This window comes from Balaenoptera musculus, chromosome 6 (assembly GCF_009873245.2).
Source record: "Balaenoptera musculus isolate JJ_BM4_2016_0621 chromosome 6, mBalMus1.pri.v3, whole genome shotgun sequence".
NCBI classification, from domain to species: Eukaryota; Metazoa; Chordata; class Mammalia; order Artiodactyla; family Balaenopteridae; genus Balaenoptera; species Balaenoptera musculus.
The window spans coordinates 10,623,770-10,645,889 of record NC_045790.1 but is presented as its reverse complement, the minus strand read 5'-3'; the positions used below and the strand labels follow the sequence as shown (position 1 = coordinate 10,645,889).

Below are 22,120 nucleotides of genomic sequence, written 5' to 3'. Positions count from 1 at the left end.
TCCTTGCATCTCAGACACCTGAGTGGCGCCCCTGGAGCTGTGTAGAGCACAGCCTGTTGGGTGTTAAGCAGCTGCTCTGGAAGATTCCCAAGACAACATACCCAAGGGTCCTGATGTCCCAGGAAGTCACCCAGACTTCTCTTTTATCCCCAGTGGTCACTTCCCTGAGTCCGCAATGCTCATGAGTCAAAGCTCCGTTGTTACCGTAGTTATGGCAGTCAGGACCCACGGAGGAAAGCCCGCATCCCTGTAAGCCCAGCACCGTACCTTAGATATTCCGGCAAGTGGAGCTTGTCGGTCTTGGTGAGCACCAGGGCCACGTCCCTGCAGAACCCCCTTTGGCAGGCTTTGATGCTCTCGTTCAGAAGGTCTTCATGGGCTCTCCCTCCAGGAACTCTTTCAATGTCACTAAGCAGCCAGATCACTGAGCATTTATCGATGGTCTGTGAAACACGACCACAGCATGTGTAAGAGCACGAATGGTGCCTCGGTTGTAGAGCATGTGCTTCCTTAATGTACCATGTCTGTCCTCGATGCTCTGCCCCGACTCTCTCTCCAACCCCACCTCTCATCCCTCCCCACCACATTCTTTTAGGCGCCAGCCATACGAGCTTCTTACACTTCCTGGGATGTAAATTGCTCATCTATCTCTTGGGGCCTTTGCCCTTTCCGTGCCTCTGCTTGACCTCCATTTGCCATCTGAGACTGCCAAGGGCCACCTGAGGCTAGGTTGGCTACCCCCCACCTCTGCATCCCACAGCACCTGGACTTACCTGCCACAGTACTTCTCAGGCAGAACTATTGTACAGGGTCGGCACTCTATACCCCACTCCCCCTCTTCACCCAGACTGTGAGGTACCAGATGGGAAGGGGCTGCACCTTTCAGCTTGGAATCCACATCACCTCAAGCACAGTACTTGGCCCATAGTAGAGGCTTCAGAGATGTTTGTGGCAGTAGTCATTGATAGAATTCAAGAAATCAGACCTCCAGTTCCAGATCCATCACGGGCTTGATTTACCTCAGCTGTCCTCTAGGGAAAATTATTGTTCTTCCAGAACTAGTCTTGGTCATGCATCTACCCCAAAGCTGTCACCACAGGGCATCATTTTGACGTCTGGCTGCCCCTGAATATTCAGCATACTACCACCAGGTGGCAGCAGGGAGCCAGAAACTGTGTGATTCAAGTTGCAAAGGCCAATGAACCTGAAATTGCAACCTACTGATTGAACACATATGTATTGCTTTAGCTAATATGCAACTTTCATGTGACAAGCAATAGTGTGTTGCCTTGTGCCATTTCTCTGACTGTATTGTTTCACTCATCTTATCTCGCCATATAAATGAAAAGCTGGTCCAACATCAAGACTGAGTTTGTTTATGGTTCCTCAGAACAGCACTTTGTACAAAAAGCTGTGACAAGTTTGCACAAAGAATTCGCTGGCCCCAAAATGTCAAAAGAGCTGAGGCTGAGAAAGCTTGATCTAGAGCAGGGGGTTTCAAACATGTTTTTAATGGTGGAGCCTTTCTCAAATGAAATCTTAGGAAGAATTCCAATTGCCAAACTTGATTTTTGAAAATAGAACTGCTATAGTTGAATTGGGGGTGGAGGGTTTGGAGTCCCCACCTGCTCTGTGTCCCGCACCCTCTGCCCGTGAACCCCTTGGCTTCATGGATCATTGTTATGAAAGCATCCATCTCAAGAGTCAAACAAACTTCATTGTTTTATAAAGAAGGTACATAACAGACCCCGAGAGGCAAAGGATCAGCTTAAGGCCACACAACTATGGGTCCTGAACTTCCTCCCCTACATGGACGGATTCAAATTCGGGCAGGAAAATAAAACCAATCGCTCCCTCCCGCTTCCCAAATTACAACAAATTTAGGGATGCTTCAGACTGTTCCATCAGGCTGTGGAAGCTGAAGCTCCTCCTCTAGGGCAGGGCCTCTTTCACTTTTATATTCCCCTGGTCCTGGTAAACTACAGATGCTTAATAAATGTTTATTAAAAGAGAAGAGAACTGCAATCATAAAGGTTGCAGTGGTTAAATTTCAGGCCCTACACAAAGCTCCCGACTGCCAGGATTTGGTAAAATTAGAGTCACAGAAAACACCGGAAAAAAGCCGATCTATAAGACAAGAGCCACTGGATTTGGGAGTGGGTAGGATGGGCCCTGCCTTCACCGCCCTCCTCCCTTCCCACAGTGAGAATGGGCCTTCAAGAGGTCAGGTGACTCAGGCAGCACGGGGACGTCTGAGCTCTTAATGCTTTTAGTTTAGGGAAGGTACTGCTGGGCAGCTGGGGAGGTGGGGGAGAGGCATTGTGTTCTGTTCTCCCTGGAAGGAGGAGAGTCTTTAGTAACTTCTCATGAGGGGATATCACAAAACCACAAGCGTGGAAGGGAGCAGCGACGAAGTGCAGAGCAGGCTGGGAACCATCACTTCGCTTCAGCCCAACCTCCTCAGAGTTCCTCTGTTCCGAGCGGCCTTTGATAAGCTGCCCAGTGTATCTGAACCGGCAGCAGCCTCGGCTCCATCCTGTGAGAGAGGCCGGCCACCTGCTCAGGCTGTCGCCCCCTGGGACTGGCCTGGAACTAGAGGAGGTTGGCGATTCCACTCCAAGAGCTGAAACCCTGCGGAAACAAAGGCTCTCCCGGCCAGGCCTGAGCAGACCACCAAGGGTGAAGGATGCTGGGACTGCCTCCACCTTAAAGAACTGTTAGGGGATGTCCTGGGGGGTGAGAGACAGAGCCTCAGCTGGGAAGGCAGGAACCTGCTCTCTGGTTCAAATTCTGCCGCTCAGTAGATGTGTGGTCTTGGGCAAATGACTTCCCATCTCTGAGCCTTCATTTCCTTATCTGTAAAATCAGGGCACAGGCTGATTATCTGTAAGCTGTCATCCTGATCTTTATTGGAAACCACAGTCACAAAGCTCCCCCAGCCCACAGTCTCATTTAGCGCAAATCTGCTGAATTTAAAGTCTACATATAACAGAGAAGCAGTGGGCCTGCAGTGAGTTTTTTGGCAGCCACTGCACTGATCATGACTCACAGACACTGGCCCTCCTTCCCAGTCCCTTCTGGCTCTGGTCCTGTGCCCCGTGTTCCCTCCCACCCTGCACTCCTCAGCTCCTTCTAAGACACCCTTTCCTTCTCTATCACTCACCCGAGTCCCTCTTGTCCTTCGAACTTCCCCAGGAAGCATGGTATTAAAGCCCACCCCACTTTTCCCAGGCTTGGCTTCTGCGCCTCTCTCCATCCTTCCCCCTTGCCCTCCACCCTCTGGGCTCCGCAAATGCTGCTCTCCGGCCTGAAACGGTGCTCAGGGTCCCACCCCCACCTGCCTTCTCTACCTGGTGGAGGCTGAGTATCTGTGTCCCCTCTGAAGCCTCACCCACCTCCCAGAGGAAGTCGTCACCTCGTGCTCTCATTTTTAAGTAATGGGGTTTGCTCATTAGTGTATTTCATTCCCTTCTGGACTATGAGCCTTCCAAGGGCAAGGACTTTGTCTCTGTCCATCCAGAGCCTATTATAAAATTGAGTAGATGCTCAGTGGCTGTTTGTTGAAGGAATGAGCTCTCTGGTTGGAGGTGATTTCGACTTTTGAGAGCTCATAGCTCCTTGTGCTTCTCTTACATCATTTTCTGCCATGTATTTAGTCATCTGCGTGTTTCATTTCTCCTAGTAGACTCTAAGCCCCTCGAGGGAAGGCTCTGCTTCGCATTAACATTGTTTTATTTTGTTTTCGTCTTTTTAGTTTTAAAGATAATACATGTTCAGGCAAAATATACAAACAATACAGAGGTGTCTGTAGTAAAGAGCGGTAGGAAACACAGAAACTGCTGTTAACAGTTGGGTACGTATCTTACCAGAAGGCAGGATCTGACTTTTGCTGTGCATTTGCAAATGTTACACACACACATGCTTCTTAACATAAAAGGTCATGTTCTGTATCTGTTCATTCACTCTTCATTTTGTGTTGTTTATCATGTAGGATATAGTAGAGGTTGACAGCAGAGAGGCTCTTGAGCCTTCTTGCATGGGTTATTAGCTATAAAATTAGCTCAGCTATCATTATTATTATTGTTATTATTAGCTATAATCTTTGCATCCTCAGTGCTTAGTACATAGTCTTACATACTGTATGTGTTTGATGAACAGAAAGCAAATTAACAAAGAGATAAATTCTTAAAAATCCCCCAGCCTCTAATCACTAAGTGCAGCTCAAACTGCCCTAGTGCAGCTCAAACTGCCCTAGTGCAGCTCAAACTGCCCTAGTGCAGCTCAAACTGCCCTAGTGCTTAACTCTCTGGCTGCAGACACATCTGGGGGGGCCCCGATCAGCTTATGCTCCATTTGCTGGGAATTTAACTCCTACCTACTTTCATCTCAACCACCCCCTTCAGGCACAGCTGACTGCACTAGGGATGGATACTTAATCCAGAGAGAGTTGATCCTTAGCTGGGCGGTAATTGATCAGATTTTCCTTCTGAGGAATTTGAACTAAAAGACATAGAGACTATAGTCAGACAGTCACAGGCACAGGAACAGCAATGTCATATAGAGACGCAGCTAAGGTGGTCCTATTCCACAACATGGGTCCTAATGGCTAGAAGAGAAAGCTAAGGGAGAAGCAGGACTCTGCAGAGAGATGCACAAAGAGAAACAGGGTCACAAGAGACCAGGCAGAGGATGAGCGAGAAAATAGCTGCTTCCATACTGATAGGTGGTCCTGGGGCCTGGCTGTGTCTCGTGAGATCCTTTGATAGCCTTTTGATTAACCCTTCTTGACTTGGGATTTGCTTTAGTGAGTTTCTAGTCCTTACAACCAAACACGGGAGCAGCCTCCTGGTTCCTTGGTGCGTGGCTGTTGGCTTCTCTGCTTTGCACCAAAATCTTGGCCTCCCTCTCCTGCTCTGTCCTTGTTTCCTCTGCTCACTCTTGGACAACTTTATTGCTGGCCCTTGTCATCTGTCACATACTCATGATTCCTCCCTCCCCAATTTCTCTGGCCAACCATATCCTGCCATTGCCCTGAGGCTTAGAACGTGGAAGAATTTAACTCCGATGAGCTCATAAAATCCTGTAAGCGGAAAGCAGAGCATTCTTTGCTGCTTTAGAAAGGGTGCTGGAGTTGAGGGGAGAGGGAACAAAGCCATATGAAAGAGAATCACCTTTCTCCACATCTCGTCCCTCTTGCTGTTGAAGTCGCCTGTGCCTGGAATGTCCACCAGCACAACCCCTTCTGGAATCAGCTCCGATTTGGGAAGAGTCACTTCCACCAGTTTGATCAAGGGCCAGATTTGTGTCTCAGCTGATCCTTCATCCCAGCCTCTCCTCTGAGTCCGGATGTAGGGGTCCAGCTTGAGAGACAGCTCCCCTGCCTGGGGAAGAGGGTCAGGTCACACACACCAGACATTCTCCCAGCACGTCCACCCTGAATGGGCTGTGACTCAGGTTCATCGAAGGTCCACTGAGAAACGTGAAAAGCAGCACCTGGGCAACAGGCACCAGGAGGCCTCAGATTCAGCCTCAAGGGTCTAGACTCAGAACCAGAAAGGACGCTGGAGATCAGGAAGTTCAGGCTCCTTAACTGACAGATGCAGAAAAAAAAGTCAGAACAGGGCTTCAGGAAAGTTATAGCTTCACTGGATAATGATTGTATCTTCTAAATTCCATTCCAGTTCTAAAATTAATGGAAGTCATATGCAATATTCTAAATTTGAGAGAGAGAGGATTCTTCCCACATTGTTAATGTGAACATGTTCATTACCAGAAAGCCCTGACTGTGGAAAATGGATAGTGAGATGGTGACCATATTTTCCAGATTGAAAATTGAAGTTGATCTTCAAAAAGATTTTAAAAATTTATCTTCCAAGTACCAAAAAAATATATTGACATATAGGCATTTCCAGGATGTTTTAATGATGGTGGGTGAGATGGGGAATCACTCTCAGCCTATTGTTTTTCACGAAACATATCTGGGTACAATGACATATTCATGCCAGCAACTATGTACGGCAGCGAATCTCTATGGGATACTTCAAGGGACAGAAGATTTGGGATGCACGGTAGTCACTGTTAATAAATATCTACAGAATGGTCCTGAAAGAAAGATAAAGTAAATTCTTAAGAGAGTTGAGATCAAGTCAGAGGATTTGTTGCAATCTGATTTAATTTCAGGGTAGGGAGTAAGAGGTTTCATCAATTCTAATCAAATCACAAGAAATTGTGAAAGAGGAAATGATAAAAGTTCTTTAAGATATTTTGATTAAAAAATAAAGGAGATACAAAAAGAGCAACATAAAAGAAAAAGCATGGGTTTTCTATCAGAAGAGGGCTCCACTCAATAAACTGGTGGAGGCGAGTCATTCTGGGAGGGAAACCCAGATTCCCTCACCCCAGCCTAGAATCCCTGACCCAAACTCTGAACTTGTGCCCTCATTCATGGAGATGGTAATTCTGTTCCTCTTGTTTCAATGGGTAAATTCGTTAATACCGGGAAGGGATATTTCTAAATACAGAGTAGTGAAGAAATGAATATTATATTGATACCTTGGTGTAAGTTGTGTGTATTCAGATAAAATAACCAGTTTTATCATCATTATGTTTCTTTGGACATGCTTGGTCTATGTTTTAGATATTAGGAACATAATGAGTTTTAACTATAATAGCCATTTAAATATAAGAAATGGCTACTACATTTGTTCCATTTTCTAGATATATAAGAGCTAAGTGCCTTGAAAGGTTTAATTCATTTGACTTCTAAGTATGCCTGGTCAAGTATTTCAATTTTTTTGAGAGAATCAAATATATTTAATTTGAACTATAAAAAGAAATGTTGATTAATTATGTAAGTAGCATTAACTTTTAAAGGAGGCTTTTCTATGGTAAACTTAGGAGATAATTGAACATTAAATTTTAGAACAGGTGTAAGTAATTGTTCTTGTTTTATACAAAAATTGCCAGATTTACAAATAGAATAACAATATATTAAAGGTGAATTTTAAGATGCAAGAAACACTAGGTTTTTAAATGTACAACATTAATAAATTACATATTAGTTGCCCGTGTATTTTGGTTTAATTTAAAATCGAATTTTAATTTAAATACAATGAATACTGATCATAAAAATGAAGAGAGCATTGTTCTACTAGGTGCACATCCAGTATCCATCCTGCCCTTCACCTGCACCAGCAGCATCCTGACTGTTTATTTGGGAAGGCAGTGGATTGAGATTAGTCTCAGCCAATCTTGGCAAGTCTGCTTCTTGTCTTTTCTAGACTCTCCTTCAGCTCAGAAAGTCCATGTGACTCAGTTCTGAACAAGAAAATCTACATGGAAATTTGTTGGGTGTGTGTCTAGGAAAGCTTTTACTTCCCAGTGAAAGAGGAGATGTGGTTGGTGCCACCTTTTTATCCATTTCTTCCTTCCATGAAGCCAGCTGTGAAGTCCAGCACTTCAGCAGCAATTTTGTTACAATGAGGCAACAGGGTGTGGAAGGTCAGGGGAACCAGAGGAATGCTGACATGGTTGAGCCACTGAACCAACCCACAAACCCAGCTGCCCCCAGACTCCTTATGTGAGAAAATGAATAAATCCCTATTTGTTTAAGCCATTAAAAATTGGGCTTATTTTTTAAATTATTTGCCACCAAAAGCATCCTTAATTAATCTTCAAGTAACTGTACACAGTCTTTCCTGTGAACAAAAACTCCCCACTCAGTCACTAAAAATTCCCATTTGACAGCCATAAGTAATGAAAAACCACTTTCTCATGGATACTTCTGATTTTGGTATCAACTTATTTCCAATAAGAACACTGTGCCTTGCGCAAATCCCCTAAATGGATTCAATTGTTATCCTTGAGACTCGTGAAAAAATAAAGACATCCCGAACCTACCTCTTCCGCCTTGAGGGTGATGACTCTGGAGGTGGGAATCTTTCCTTTGGGCTTTGCCCTTAGTAACTCCTCATAGTTCTTCCTTGCCGCCCCGTTTCCATAAAACATTTGCAGCTTCCAAATGGCTTCCTCCACTGCATCAGCCCTGTCCCAGGCGTCCTCTTCTTCTCTGCCCAGCTCCTCAGGCCTGTGCAGGAGTTTCGTCAAGTTCTTCAGCTCCTCCTTCCACTCCTGCCAAGGCAGAGTGGGGGCCAAGCCCCCCATGACACAGATACAGAAGACGCAGACAAAGAGAGAAATCCATCGTCCCTGTGGAGGGCAGGAGGCTGCACACCCAGGAAATCTAAAATCTCCTAATCCCGTCAGGGATCATCTAATCCAACCCCCTTGTTTGGTCCACGAGGAAACAGGAACCCAAAGAGGGAAACGTCCTGCCCAAGGTCCCATAACGAGCTGAGACAGGACCCACTAGAACCCCCATCTTGTTCTGTTGGACTTTCTCATTCTGTACTATGTTCTTTTCGTTTAACGAAGACGTGAGCTATATTTACAAGGAACATAATGTTAGTCTCTGAGAGGGAGCAGGAAGGAAAGAAAAGGAAGAAGGAAGAAAGAGAAGGAAGGAGGAAGGAAAGGAGGGAGAGAGGGAGAATAAGGAAGAAGGAAGAAAGAGAAGGAAGGAGGAAGGAAAGGAGGGAGAGAGGGAGAATAAGGAAGAAGGAAGAAAGAGAAGGAAGGAGGAAGGAAAGGAGGGAGAGAGGGAGAATAACAGGGAGGGAGGGAGGGAGGAAGGCAACACTTACCTGGTCGGAGAGTAGGTGGATTTTGGCTTCATACTGCTCACAGCAGCCTGAGCTCACTTGAACAATACATGAGGTACATATACTTTCTCCAGACACTGGCAGAAACATGGCTTGCTGGATGATGGCATTGATCAGGGAGCTCTTCCCAGCCCCAGTACTTCCAAATAATCCGATGTAGATTGGGTCCAATGATGGTTTTTCAATCAAGGCAAGAAGCCTGTTTCTAGATCAATTTAAAAATGCTCATTGTCACGGTCATCGAAGCATAGTAGGGAGATCATCAGAACAGAACACAAAACAACTGAGTTCTAATCCTGGGCAAGTTACCACATCTTTCTGAATCTCTGTTCTCTCCCTGGTCAAAGGGGAATATTCATCCCTGTTTACTATACAGAGCTGTCTTGAGGATCAAACGAGATTATGCAAAAATACTTGGTAATGATAATTCTACACAAACTCTACAATGTCTATATAGATGTGAAGTCTCCTTGTTTGTGTTCCATGGAAATTACATTGTCTTGATCTTAGAAATAAAGTCTATGCAGAGGTGAAGTATTATTAGGAGCAACGTTAAGAGTCTTACTGGGCAGGAGATGCAGGCTTGACACCACTCAAGTCCTTCTAGTCAGCTGGGCGCAGGCCACTGAGGGCACAGGCTCAGAGTCCCACAGCCCGGGCTGGATTCCAGGCCCTTTCACTTACCAGCCGTGTGACCTTGGTCAGTGTCTTGGCCTCTCAGAGCCTCAATTTCTGCAAAATGGGGGTGATAATAATGGCTCCTACTTTATAGGGGTATTGGGACAATTAAATGAAATCTGATATATATAAAGTATCTAGCAGATCACCTAGCCGCAGTGACAGCTCAGTGAATGGTAACTATCGGAAATAACAATAACAGCCCGTAGCTACAGAAATTTTTGGCTTTCTTTGCTCAGTTTTTTTTTTAATTAATTAATTTATTAATTTATTTATTTATTTATTTATGGCTGTGTTGGGTCTTCGTTTCTGTGCGAGGGCTTTCTCTAGTTGTGGCGAGCTGGGGCCACTCTTCATCGCGGTGCGCGGGACTCTCACTATCGCGGCCTCTCTTGTTGCGGGGCACAGGCTCCAGACGCGCAGGCTCAGTAATTGTGGCTCACGGGCCCAGTTGCTCCGCGGCATGTGGGATCTTCCCAGACCAGGGCTCGAGCCCGTGTCCCCTGCATTGGCAGGCAGATGCTCAACCACTGCGCCACCAGGGAAGCCCCTTTGCTCAGTTTTTAATTGAAAATTCCCTTTCATTGTTGGAGAAAAGCATCTACCACCACCTAAGGAAAGACATCCAAGTAAGATCTGACGGTAGCTGATGTCAGACTCACATGAGGTACTTGACACCATTAGGGATGCTGTCATCCAGGAACACAGACTGAATGAGTTTCTGGTAAGTGTTGCTCAAAACCCTTCTGGTCCGTGACTCCAGTTTCTCATCTGGAATCAATAGAGATGTATTAGCCGGGATGTACCTGGCAGGGATCAAGTACTTGGTCTCCACAAGCGGAATCTGCTCAATATTACAGAGGAAGGAAAAAAAAAAAAAAAAAAGAAATGAAAAGCCAATTAAACAAGAGAACAAGTTATCTGACATAAGAGATAATAGCTTGTGGGAGAACAATCACTGATAATGAGGGCCTCCCATGAAACCAGCCTGCTCTGAGGCTCAGTGTAACAGAAGTCAGCATATGCTTCACCATGGGCTGTAGCCCTTCTAGATTCTTCTCTCCTGTGGTCATAAAAAGAAAAAATAAAAATGCAAGGACATCATATAAATACCCATGAAAGCATCAAAACAGCCATTTTCATTCACAGTTCTAATCAAGAAGAGATTATTTTTGTAACAAGCCTCCTATCCAGATTCTGAGAGATAAACTGTCATATTACATTATCTCTGCAGAGACTAGGAGGCCTCCTTTTTTGGATCGGGATCATTCGAAGATGTTCCATCCTGCTTCTGAATGTAACCTTCTCTTCCTTTGAGCACGTTAACACATTTGGAAAAGAACAGAGCCACATTAAAACAAGTGATAGAGCCCTCTCATGACACTCACATTCCTTAAGGGCGCTTTGTTCCACAGAGGGAAACGCTCGGAACCGCTGGTCTCGATCTGACCGTCTTCTTTTTTTCATTGGTTCTTTAAATAAATCATCATCAACTAGAGATAAACAGAGGTTATATAAAATTATAGGTCTTGGGGGCATAGTATACAGTTGACCTTTAAACTATATGCAGATTTCTGACTTCAAAGCAGGGTTGGAGCTCTAACCCCTGCGTTGTTCAGGGGTCACTGTGTTTGCCTGACCTCTATCGATACACAAACCCAAAGCGTCTAGGAGGACCCCTGCCAGCCCTGGATGTCCGTGAGCTCATTTCAGAAGCAGCCCTGTTGGGCCATTCCTAATTCCCAGAGTCCCAGGACTCTGCATCTAGTTCCAAAACGCCGAGTCCAACGTATCTCCCCAGAAGATAAGTTGAAATGACATGAAAAGTTCCCGTTTGGGAATCCTGAGAAGACAAAATGGCTCGATATTCTTCACCAAATGCCAAGAGTGTAAAGAGAAGCCCAAGACAGCTCAGCGTGGGGTGGAGAAAGGCCCCTGGGAGATGTTTTCAAACAGGGAAATTGATTGGGAGCAGAATCAGAGGAAAGAACAGGCCACGTGACCAGGGCAAATCTCTTCTTCTCCCGGAGCCTCAGTTTCTTCATCTGTAAAATGAGTCGGCTGACAAAAATATCAATATAAGTAATACAAGAGTTTTGGAGGGTGCCCTCCCAGTGGACATCCTTCAGAGATTAAACTGGGGGGCTTTCCCCCCGCTTCCTCACTGAAAGACATTAGCAGCTGCTTCCTTACATGGGCAAGAAAAAAAAAAATTGCCAAGAAGCAAATCTTTGTAGTTCTGCAGAGATTTATTCACTTTAGTGGCTTCCATCGGTTATGAAGTGAAGAACTGGAAGGGTCCATAAACCTCAGGAAAGGGTGTAACCAAAACTGTGTGTTTGGGTGAGTTTTAGAAAACACCCCCCTGGCAGGATTCACCTGGTTAGAAAGGGGCAGTAGGTGGGTCTTTGGAGTCAAGATTGTTGGAAATGGTTCTAACCCAGTGCCCCTGGGGCTGGTGCTGGCGTGGGCCTTAGGAAATGGTCATGAGGTGACCTGGAAAAACAGGTGACCCCAAGAGTCATACTCTCTAAGCTCATAAAAGGGCGTGAGGCCTCCAAACCGAACATGACACAGGGTTCATATTCCTTCAAGAACCAGAGAGAGGGAGTTTCGCTCAGGGACCCAGGGTGGCAGCCTAAGCAGAAGGCCCAGCCTCTGCCACTGGCCTGCAGACGCGGGTCTCCCGGATAACTCAGGCGGCCTCAGCCTCGCATCTTCCAGCACAGATTCTGCTGTGTTCTGGAGCCGGCTCACACCCCACAGGGTACTGCAGCACAGCCTGAGCTGTCTGCCAAAGCCCGAATCTCTGCGCCCTCATGCTCTCTGTGACAGGGAGTTGAGAGAATTTGTCCTTAGACCCTCTCTCTCAGACATTCTAACTTTATGAGTGAGTTCCGCTCAAAGAAGTTATCCTGGCTCCGTCTAAGGACTGCCTTAGAAACACCAGGGGGTTGCTGGCTCAGTGGCTATGCTGGAGTGGAATGGGCAAAGAAGAAAAAATACACGCCACTAGTTAGGGAGTTTGGGATTGACATGTACCCACTGCTGTATTTAAAATGCACAACCAACAAGGACCTACAGTATAGCAAGGGAACTCCGCTCAATCTTACGTAACAACCTAAATGGGAAAAAAGAATTTGAAGAAGAATAGATACATGTATATGTATAACTGAATCACTGTGCTGTACCCCTGAAAGTAACACAACATTGTTAATCAACTATACTCCCATATAAAATAAAAAGTTAAAAAAAAAGTGGAGGCTGATAAGGTTTTCCAAAGTCCCCAGATTATTTGATTATAATATGCAAATATCAATAGCTAACTTTAATAATTTAGCTTACGTAAGGGAATACACTGTAGGTTAAACTTTTGAGCCTAGATATTGATAGTAGGGGGGTGTGACAGAATCACAGGATTTATGAGCTGGAAAACAATGTAAAATATGTATGAATTGAGATGTAGAGTTCCAGAGAGATCAAGTGACTTGTTCTAACGGGCACAGAGCTAGCAAATGACAGAGGAAGAACAAAAAGCCAAGGATGTAAACTACGAGTCCAATGTTTTTTGATGCACAATTACAGTCTCATTACTTTAAATTATTATACATTATGGTTTAATATTGTGGAAGATGTTTATAACTTATTCTTCTATTTTATCCATGATCCCAGAGTGTGGAAAAGAAAAACATTTAGAGCTATAAATATGTTATGACTGAAGTTATCAAGTGAAATTCTAGAAAATCTGCCAATAAGTTTTAACAAAATAATTTTTAACCATTAAAAAAGAAAAAAACAAACAAACCAACATGCAACTTGGGCCCCTAGGCCAGCGGCCAGCTGAAGAACAATTTAGTACGTGTTATAAACGGTGTCTTGGAATTCCAGTGTGTTTCCACCCTGCCTGCGGAAAGAAAGTAAAAGGATGGAGACTCTGTCTCGGGAACTCTTCTGTGTAAACAACGTTTGCACAGTATCTTAGCCACATGTACAAAAGAGTCTCAGTACAGCCCATGTATCCTGGCCTTTATTTCAACTTTGTAAAGACTGGCAATTAATCTGATCAAAGTTTGGAAGCTTATTTCTCAACTAAAGCAAACGCTGAGAAGTCAGATAAAACAGCAAGGTTTTAAACTTTTTCTTCAATTTCTAAAATGAAAAACCACGTGGAAAGGAAAAAGTACTTCATCTGGGATTTAAACCACTTAAGGGTAGTGGTTTTATATTAAACTGCAACCGGAATGAATTGGTGTGAACTGGCCACATTCATTCTTCCCTGTAATTGCTCAAGCACTCCCTCGCCTTTTCCAGCATTTCACACTGATTTATTCGAAGAAACAGCAGAGGGGTGAGTAGCAGTCCGAAGAAGTCTTAGTCTCTGCTGCTGTTGCTTCTTGCTGCCACAAGGTGTCGCTTTTGACAACTGCTCTCAATACAGGCTCTTTGTTGATCCAGACCGTAGCCAGAACCTGCCGCAGATCTTCCCAGCAGAACGCCCCACGCCTTCAGGGCTAACCTCAACCAAGGGGTCCCCAAAGTTGCATTTCCTTCAGTTTTCATGCCCAGCCACGTCTCAGATGCTAGCACTACCCCACTGACCCAGAAACACTGATCCCTTGCCCTGAAAGGAATTCATCCCCAGGAGTGAAGCAGTTTTTCCTCTTCAATTCTCAAAACACAAAGGATGTGATACACCCTGCTTTCTGCACATAGGGGTTACTCCCCTGCATCTTCCGAGGGAAGGTTCCCCCCTTGTCTCCGGGGGCCCTACACCCAGCCTTCTAGGAAGGGGGGCCACCCTCACGAACTCCAGTGTTGTTCACCCTACAACTCTCCTTCTAAGGAAAGCACCTGCAGTGACTCCAGGGGCTTACCTTGCCCATTCTGAGAGGGCTACCCTCAGAAAATCCAAGATGGTTTCCTGGAACCTTCTTTTAAAGGAGGGGGAAGCACAAATGTAATTGCTGGTCAGACAACCCACTGTACTATGAATAGGATATTTTAGTTGTTATTGAAATAATTGATGTTCATTCACTGTTAAAAATGTGTCGTGAGAAAGCAGCTTCTGAATAAAGAGCAAGGAACGATGACTATAGTTCAATACAGTCTCAGCTCATTTGCCCTTGATTACATAATGGTAAACAGTTCCCATTCATTTCATCAGGTGATACTGTAGGGATGTTACCTGGATGTGGCTCCTGACCCACAAAATCTTCAGTTTCTGCCATTTCCGGTTGTGTAATCACCTGCTTTTGTCCACTTAGAGCATCAGCCTGAAAAAAATGCACACAAAGTACAGGAGTGGAGGTGGGAGGGGTAGACTGCAGAAATTGTAAATACAAAGCAAAAAACCAAAAATAACATGTAATTTTGCTTACGCTTTGCCTCCCCAGTTAGATCCCAAGCTTCTAAAGGGCAGTGGCCATTCTAACTTATTTTCAAATCCATCACAACAGCTACTTCACTACACGTTGGTTTAAATATGACAAAAATCCATGTTTGACTATTGGTTTTCAACAGTAGTTGTATCCGTAGAACTTTAAACTGAAAAGACCTGAGATCTTTAAGGCAACTCACTCTGAAAAGAGAATAAACCTCTAGTGACCAGACCCTTGAAGGTGAAGTTATATAGGTTTGCTGCTTTGGGAGACATCGGCGCCCCAATCAGGTAACCCTCCAACTCCTTTGCCAGTGATATCGAGTCCCAGGAGGTCTCAGCAAGTGTCTGGGAGTTGGATGGAATATTTGATACTCCTGGGGCCCCCCGGAGTTGCCACTGAGTGGGGAGGAGAGATGCAACAACTAGGGTCTCTGGATCTTCCTCACCAGCCCACCCACCACTTCAATCAGGAAGACACCCCTACTGGGGGCTACGAGCAGCTCCGCCTCATGGGGCATCTGCGGGTGGCAGGGTGGGTGGAGAGAAGGAGAAGCCCCTCCAAAAGAAGAAGTGCCATATCCAACCTGTCTCTAGTCCCGGGCACACAGGGTTGGGCACAGAGGGAGAAGTGGGTCCGTAAAGACTCAGAACAGTGGGCCCTGCTCCCCTGGAGTTCTTTTGTCCCCACACGTTGAGGAGAATCTGAGGGACACAAGTTGGGGGGCATCTGTGCTTCTTCTCCACTTCTGAGGTTGCTATTTGGATCACTCAGCTGCGTAATTCAAAAGCAGAGAGTCACCAGCCCTTCTGAAATATGCAAAAGCCCACCTGACCTGTCAACCCCGACTAGACCCACAGGCCGTTAGTTGTGGAGACGGTGCCTCGTTTACATATTACCCCCAAATGAAAATCACCACTCGTCAGTCAAAAGAGCCTCTTACTCTTAGTTTGGCTCATGGGTATCAAACCAAACAAATGGTTTCTGTACTTGGTGGGTGTTTGTTGAATGTGGGGTGAACCCTACTATGTACAAGGTCCTGAGCCTTCACTAGAGCTCCTCATCTCTCCATTCTTCATCTTGAGGCTCCCTCTCCGACCACCCCAAACTCCTTGCAGTCCTCCGAGGCAGGGAATCCAAGAAGAAACGTGCTTCTGTGTAGGGTACCCTTCCCCTCTTCTTCCTGGTGAATTCCTACTCTTTCTTCAAGATCTTGTTTGAGTATTTCCTCTGTGCAACTGTGTCCTGATTCCCATTCATTCCCTTCTTGTGTCACCACTGCTCCAAGGACATCTGTACTATGATGCTTGCTATGCTTCCTTTATGTCTCTTCCTCTTTACTGAACCGTGAGCTATTTGAGGTCATGGCTGCATTGATTTCAGTGCTGCATTTCTATCATGAAGTGCAATGACTGACAATAAGGCTGAATGATTGAATGAATGAAATAGTGGTGGGAAGCTTTTGATGAGATTCTATACCAAAGGATGTTTTAAAATCAAATTCATTTTGATAGGACTGCTCCATAGGAACTGAGAATGCTTAGCTTGAGGAAGGGAAGACACAGGCTAAGGCAGAAGACAGGGAGAGGACTATGTAGTGGTCTTCAAATACTTGACCTTAGAGCTGCATATAAAAGATGGACGATGCATGTTTCCAGTGGTCCCAAGCAGGGAGAACTAGATCCATTAGGTGTAAAGTAAGTATAAGAAAGCACATTTTTGCTGAACATTCTCTGGTACTCAGAGTTGTCCAAAATGGAATGTAACGAATTTTCTGCCCCAGAGGTGTCTAAACCTTTACTGGTATAGCAACCTAATAATAGCATTGGACTAGATGGATTTTAAGGCTTCTTTAAATCCCAAGATGCTGTGTTCTTGCTTGAAATGGTCACCAGTAAAGCTGGTGGTGGGAGGGCTCTACGAGGTCACTAAAATTCATGAGTTTCCTGATTGGAAATGCTGAGTTAGAAATGCTAAACCACATCAAAACTTAGGCGAGTTAGGAGGAAAAAATATGGTAACGTCATCAGTAACTTTAGATGTGGAACTGGGAATTGCCCCTCAGAAAGAGATCTGTTGTTTTCTGAAGACAGCAGCTCCATGAGCCATAGTCACACAAAATGTTAGGCATCATATCACAGTGGGTTCTGGAAGCAAAACAACATGTGTGGTCCTCCCAGGGGACAGATCCACTGTAGACCTTCAGGACAGCTTATTCTGCTAGTCAAATGCCAGGAACAGATAGAGAAGCCGGATGAAGCCCCAAAGAACTAACAAGTTGATAAGTGTTACCACCATTTGAACACTGAGATTAAGGCCCTTCAGTCCAAGACGGAAGAGGACTTGGAGTACAAGCAAACGTGTTCACCAAATTCTAGAATGTGGGCAGTGGTTTGGGCTCCCTTCAGTGTCACAGGACTTTACTGATTAAATCAATAGTGCACAGTGGCCAGCAAGGGTTATTGGCATGTAACTGTCTGGGGTTAGACTGGGCTTAGCTGCTTGCAGTGCACACACCAAACCATGAGCCTCCCACCGTAAAGCACCTATGGTACCAGTATAGGAGTAATGTGTGACCCCTAACTGAAATTTGGAGAAACTGGAAATGATTTGAGTTGTGGTTGTGGTGAATTCTGCTTCATTTATTCCTTCTGCCAACGTTCCAACACTGGCAGAAAGGGACCATTTGATTGATAAACGAAGACACTGGAAAATGGAAAGGGATCGTTTACTAACAGGCTGAAGAGGCAGAATGAAATAAATGCCAAGCACTTACAAAGGAAAACCTATAGACAAACATATCATTTAATAGGGGATAGTGTGGTATAGCCCCTCAGTATATAGCCATTGAGTTAAACTAAATGATACGGTGGGAAGGGCATTAAGCTGGAAATCAGGTGTGGCAGTTTCCAGTTCTGGCTTTGCCAAAATCAAAGGAACCATAGGACTTGAGACCCATCATTGTACCACTCTGGGCCTTAGCTTTCCCATCTATAAATTGAACTAGTCCTTAAGGTGCGAATTTTCTCTGATTTAGTTGGGAGCCAAAAGGATTAAGTTCTTGTTTTGAAATGTCACTTGCCATGGAAACCAAGACTACCAATAACCAGGGCTCCTGTGTAATCAAAAGCAGCATAGCTGAGATTACGGTCATTTCAGGTTCATTTTGCTTTGAAGAGCAAAAGACCCATAGTCCTTCCTCAAATTATGTTGGGCTCCACTTTCCACCAAAGAGAGGTAGCAACAATGGTATATTTTGTGAAAATTTGTTTCTGTAGAGAAGCAATTGAAAACGTCCGAATGTATTGCTCACACGGGCAAGCTTTTTATGTGTGGTTTATTTCACTTGTATTTCAACTGTGTGGTTAACAGTTAAGTTTTGCTCTTAGTACTTATTTACATTCATGTGCACTGAGCCTAAGAATAGCATCTTTCAAATGAGACTCTCTGCATATTTATCTAGATGTGTGAAGGTTGCACAGAACCAGTTTCCTGTCAAATAATTGTGACTATTGACACTTTTTCTTGCTTCTCTTGCTCTCCTTTCCTTCTGTTTGTGTTTGCTTACTGCCTTTTCTCTTAAGAGAACATAACAGAGGCGACACAAATGCAACGGTCACTCCTATACTAGAACAGCTTCATGTAGTGGAATTAAATAATGTTCTTGAGCCCCTTCTACAGATTTGGACACTGAGGCCCAGAGAGGGGAAGCGACTTGTCCAAGGTAACGTAGTGAGTCCAAGTTCCGTGTTCTCTTCATTCCACCAAGCAGCCTCTAAGTGGTACTATTTAAACAAAGTCTCCGGAGCTTAAGAGTAGGAGAATGAGGGAACAGTGCCCACAAATGAGGGGCTCCCTCTAATGCATGATGAAGGCATTCGGGGAGTGAAGGCTGTTGAGTAGCAGGGAGAGTGGGAACTTGATAAAAATTGTGCTCAGGGACTCCAGCTGAAGCTACTGTCTGCAAATTCTTCAATGCCCTCAGAAGAAAACAAGCCAGACTGTGTGCGGGGTGTGTATGTGTGTGTGCGTGCGTACGTGTGTGGTGAGGTGGGGGACGAGTAGTACACTTCACTGCCTTCAGTCCGTGTCCGAGGCAAACTGCATGTGTTTATTAAGAATGACAAGCGTCCAGGTTTCTTCTCCTCCTTTAGTCAGAATCTCATCCCACCTTCCCTTGCTTCCCATTAACCCCTCCCGACACGATTCTTGTTTTCCTTTCATTTCTGTCCCTTACCCACCACCCCAAGGTAACACTGATAGGAAAAAATTAAAATGCTTCAATTAGCAAAGTTCCTTGAAGGGGCATTTTGATCATTAACATTGGTTTATTCCCTACTTTTAACAAATTTGGGAAGTGCTCAGTGCTTAGTAAACACTGAATAAATATTTGTTGAATGAATGAAGCATGTCATTAATAATGGCAGGAATTATATTCATTTGTTCAATAAATATCTGTTGAGTGTCGACTGTGTGCCAGGCACTGTTATAGGTGTTGGGGACACATCAGGGAAGAAAATGGGCAAGGTGTGCCCATACCCAGAGCTTATATTCCAGACTGGGAGTGGTGTAGTGGGAAGTACTCAGGTTTTGGAGTTAGAATGCCTGGATTTGGAGATCCTGCCCTGGCATTTCAATGTAACACTGAACAAATCACTTACTCTCTCTGAGCCTCAGTTTATCCACGTATAAAATGAGAATTAAAAATACTTATGTCTGGAGTTCATTGTGGGGACTCAATGTGACATTGCATGCATAGTTGGTCTACAGACACTCATGCATCTGTACAAATGTTATTGTCTTTCAGAATATTTGGTGAAGACAGTTAAACAAGAAATCAGTACTAATATTTACCAGGGCAAAGTCTATTTATATTGGGGGGAACAGATGCCACCTTAACTGATAAACTGACACCCCCATTCTTGTCCCCATTGACCAGTCACCTTGAAGGTTCTATGCACTTGGTAGAGTCTCGTCCCCTTCTCACAGGGAGGTAGCTGAAGAATGAAAAATAAGGGCAAGGAGGAGATTCTTAATAAAATGATGGAATGTTGATGACATTTAGGATTTATCTCCTTTCTGTTTTTAAATCTTAAATACCTTTGGTGCTGGCAAAATTTCCTAACCACTTTATTGGACATTGCACTGCTCTTCCAAACTAGTACATTCCAAAGGAACAATTTAAATACGTTAGCTTAGAGGCAAAAGTGAAACAAGGGCCTTCAAACCCCCAAAGGAAAAGAGTTCTGTTTTGAGCATTAATGCATCAACTAACGTGTGCAACATTAGAAGCACAGCCATGGGAGGCAGATACAGTAGAGAAGGCATTGGGATGACATGCCTCCTTCTCCCCCAGGCGAACAGGTCAGTAAATTAAGCAGATATTTTCATTACGTACTTTATTGGATTCTAAGGAAATGAACTTGAATCCTCTCATATTGCTTCCTCAAGCTTGCCAAAGTTAATGAGACTTTTAACTCTGTAATCTTCCTCCCTAAACCCATAACTCCAGTCTAATCCTGAGAAAAAAAGGACAACTCTCAATAGAGGTGAGCCCTACAGAATGTCTGACCAGGACTCCTCAAAACTGTCAAGGTCATCAAAAACAAGGTCACAGCCAAGAGGAGCCTAAGGAGACATGACAACTAAATGTCATATGGTGTCTTGAATAGGATCCTAAAACAGAAAAAGGACATTAGGTAACAGCTAAGAAAATCTGAATAAAGATAGCCTTTAGTTAATAATAGTATTATAAATGTTGGTTCATTAATTATAATAAGTGCATCATACTAATGTAAGATAAGAGGGGAAACTGGTTGTGGGTTCTATGGGAACTCTCTGTACTATCGTCTCAATTCTTCTATAAATCTAAAGCTAATTTTTTAATCAACCATAAGTTACAGCATAAATTGCATAAGAGAAACAACTTACCAGATGTCACTTTTTCTGCTTCAGCTCCAGAATTCCAAAAAGAAGACAGTGGCAGCTTCTTTGCCTTGGTCTCGGTATGTGGAACCAGCCGGGGTATAGAGCCCTTTGTAGCCACAGTCACGAAGCCACATTTACGAATAAGCAGAAGTGAAACTAATTTGTCATCAGAGGGCTATTTATGATGACTTCCTCCCTCAGAAATTGATTCACGCTATTTGCCTCTTTCATTTAAACTTAAATTGTATGTGAACTGGGGCTCTTATATTCTTTCTTCTCTGCCCTATCCCTACAGGTTAGTCATTTTTCCCTTCCAAATAGATTGCAGGATCCATCCTGCAGCATTCTTTCTTTGAGGATGAGAATTATTCAGATGGATCTGACTTACATGAGCAAGAGAGGAAAAATGCCCCCATCCCAAGAGAGACAAAGCACTCGTTTCCCCTCCCCCACGCCCCCGCCAAATACAAGACAACTGGGAGAGATGGATAATATGAGATGATGAAGATAAACTGATTCTTGATACACAATCTTGAAATTTACCAAAACTCAAACAACATTGGATTGTTTGATTGTAGAAATGAGTGTCATATAGTTTTAAATAACTCTTTCTGGAACTTAAATTTTACATCCATATTTTAAAAACAAAACAGAAAAACAAGTATTTTTAAAATGCTGTCCAGGAAAAGAAAGCATAACCTACTCCACATTGCTGTATCTGACAACCTAAACAATCACATCAAGCACAGGGGAAAAATACGTTTTTTAACCTGCAGCTTCAGGTAGTGTTTGACCTTCAAAGACAGTCAGTCATTACTAGGATAACCCTCAGTAACTGTAGGTATGTTTTTAGCCCAAAGTGGGGATTCAGAAAGCAAAAAGGTCAAAAAGAATGTGGTCTTAAAAATTGCTTTGAACTTTTAGCAAGATGGGTGCCTTATCCATAAGAAAACCATAGAAATACCAATATAAAGTTCAAAACAAAGAAAATCAGCGTGAATAACATGGTTAGTGTTGGATCTTCTACTTATCTCTGGGCAAAATCATACCTTATATTCATGACATATGTGCTTAGCTCTCCCTCTACTGGCTGTTTCTCTGCTTCAACAGGTAACTATTCTTAATCAGAGGTGCTACTAAAGTACCTAATAACTGAAATTAATTTTGGTCCTTTTTAAAGCTGCCTGGGTCCTTGACACCTGCTGTTGGACATCTGAATGCTAGGTCCTGAATGCTTGGTTAGAAGTTTGGGCAAACTACCAGGCTGAATTTTCACTGAGCTCACTGGAACCACTGACGCAATTGAAAGAGAACTTCCACAGAGCCCCACCATCACACCCAACCACCTCTCAGGATCTGCCTCACCTGCTCCACCTTCCAGCCTGTAAACAGATGAACTACCTACGCATATGCCCA

General features: G+C 44.1%; 1 protein-coding gene across 1 annotated transcript in view; it reads right to left on the bottom strand.

The window, feature by feature from the left end:
- NUGGC (nuclear GTPase, germinal center associated) overlaps positions 1-22,120 on the bottom strand; it is a 51,635-nt gene that overhangs the window by 26,877 nt on the left and 2,638 nt on the right. Inside the window, exons 2-9 of the mRNA XM_036855590.1 lie at positions 20,708-20,810; positions 14,584-14,671; positions 10,787-10,891; positions 10,061-10,169; positions 8,703-8,925; positions 7,900-8,130; positions 5,172-5,381; positions 268-443 (exon numbers count right to left, since the gene is read on the bottom strand). Of these exons, the coding sequence (XP_036711485.1) occupies positions 268-443; positions 5,172-5,381; positions 7,900-8,130; positions 8,703-8,925; positions 10,061-10,169; positions 10,787-10,891; positions 14,584-14,626 (1,097 nt within the window). The 5' untranslated portion in view covers positions 14,627-14,671; positions 20,708-20,810. The remainder of the gene's footprint in view (positions 1-267; positions 444-5,171; positions 5,382-7,899; positions 8,131-8,702; positions 8,926-10,060; positions 10,170-10,786; positions 10,892-14,583; positions 14,672-20,707; positions 20,811-22,120) is intronic.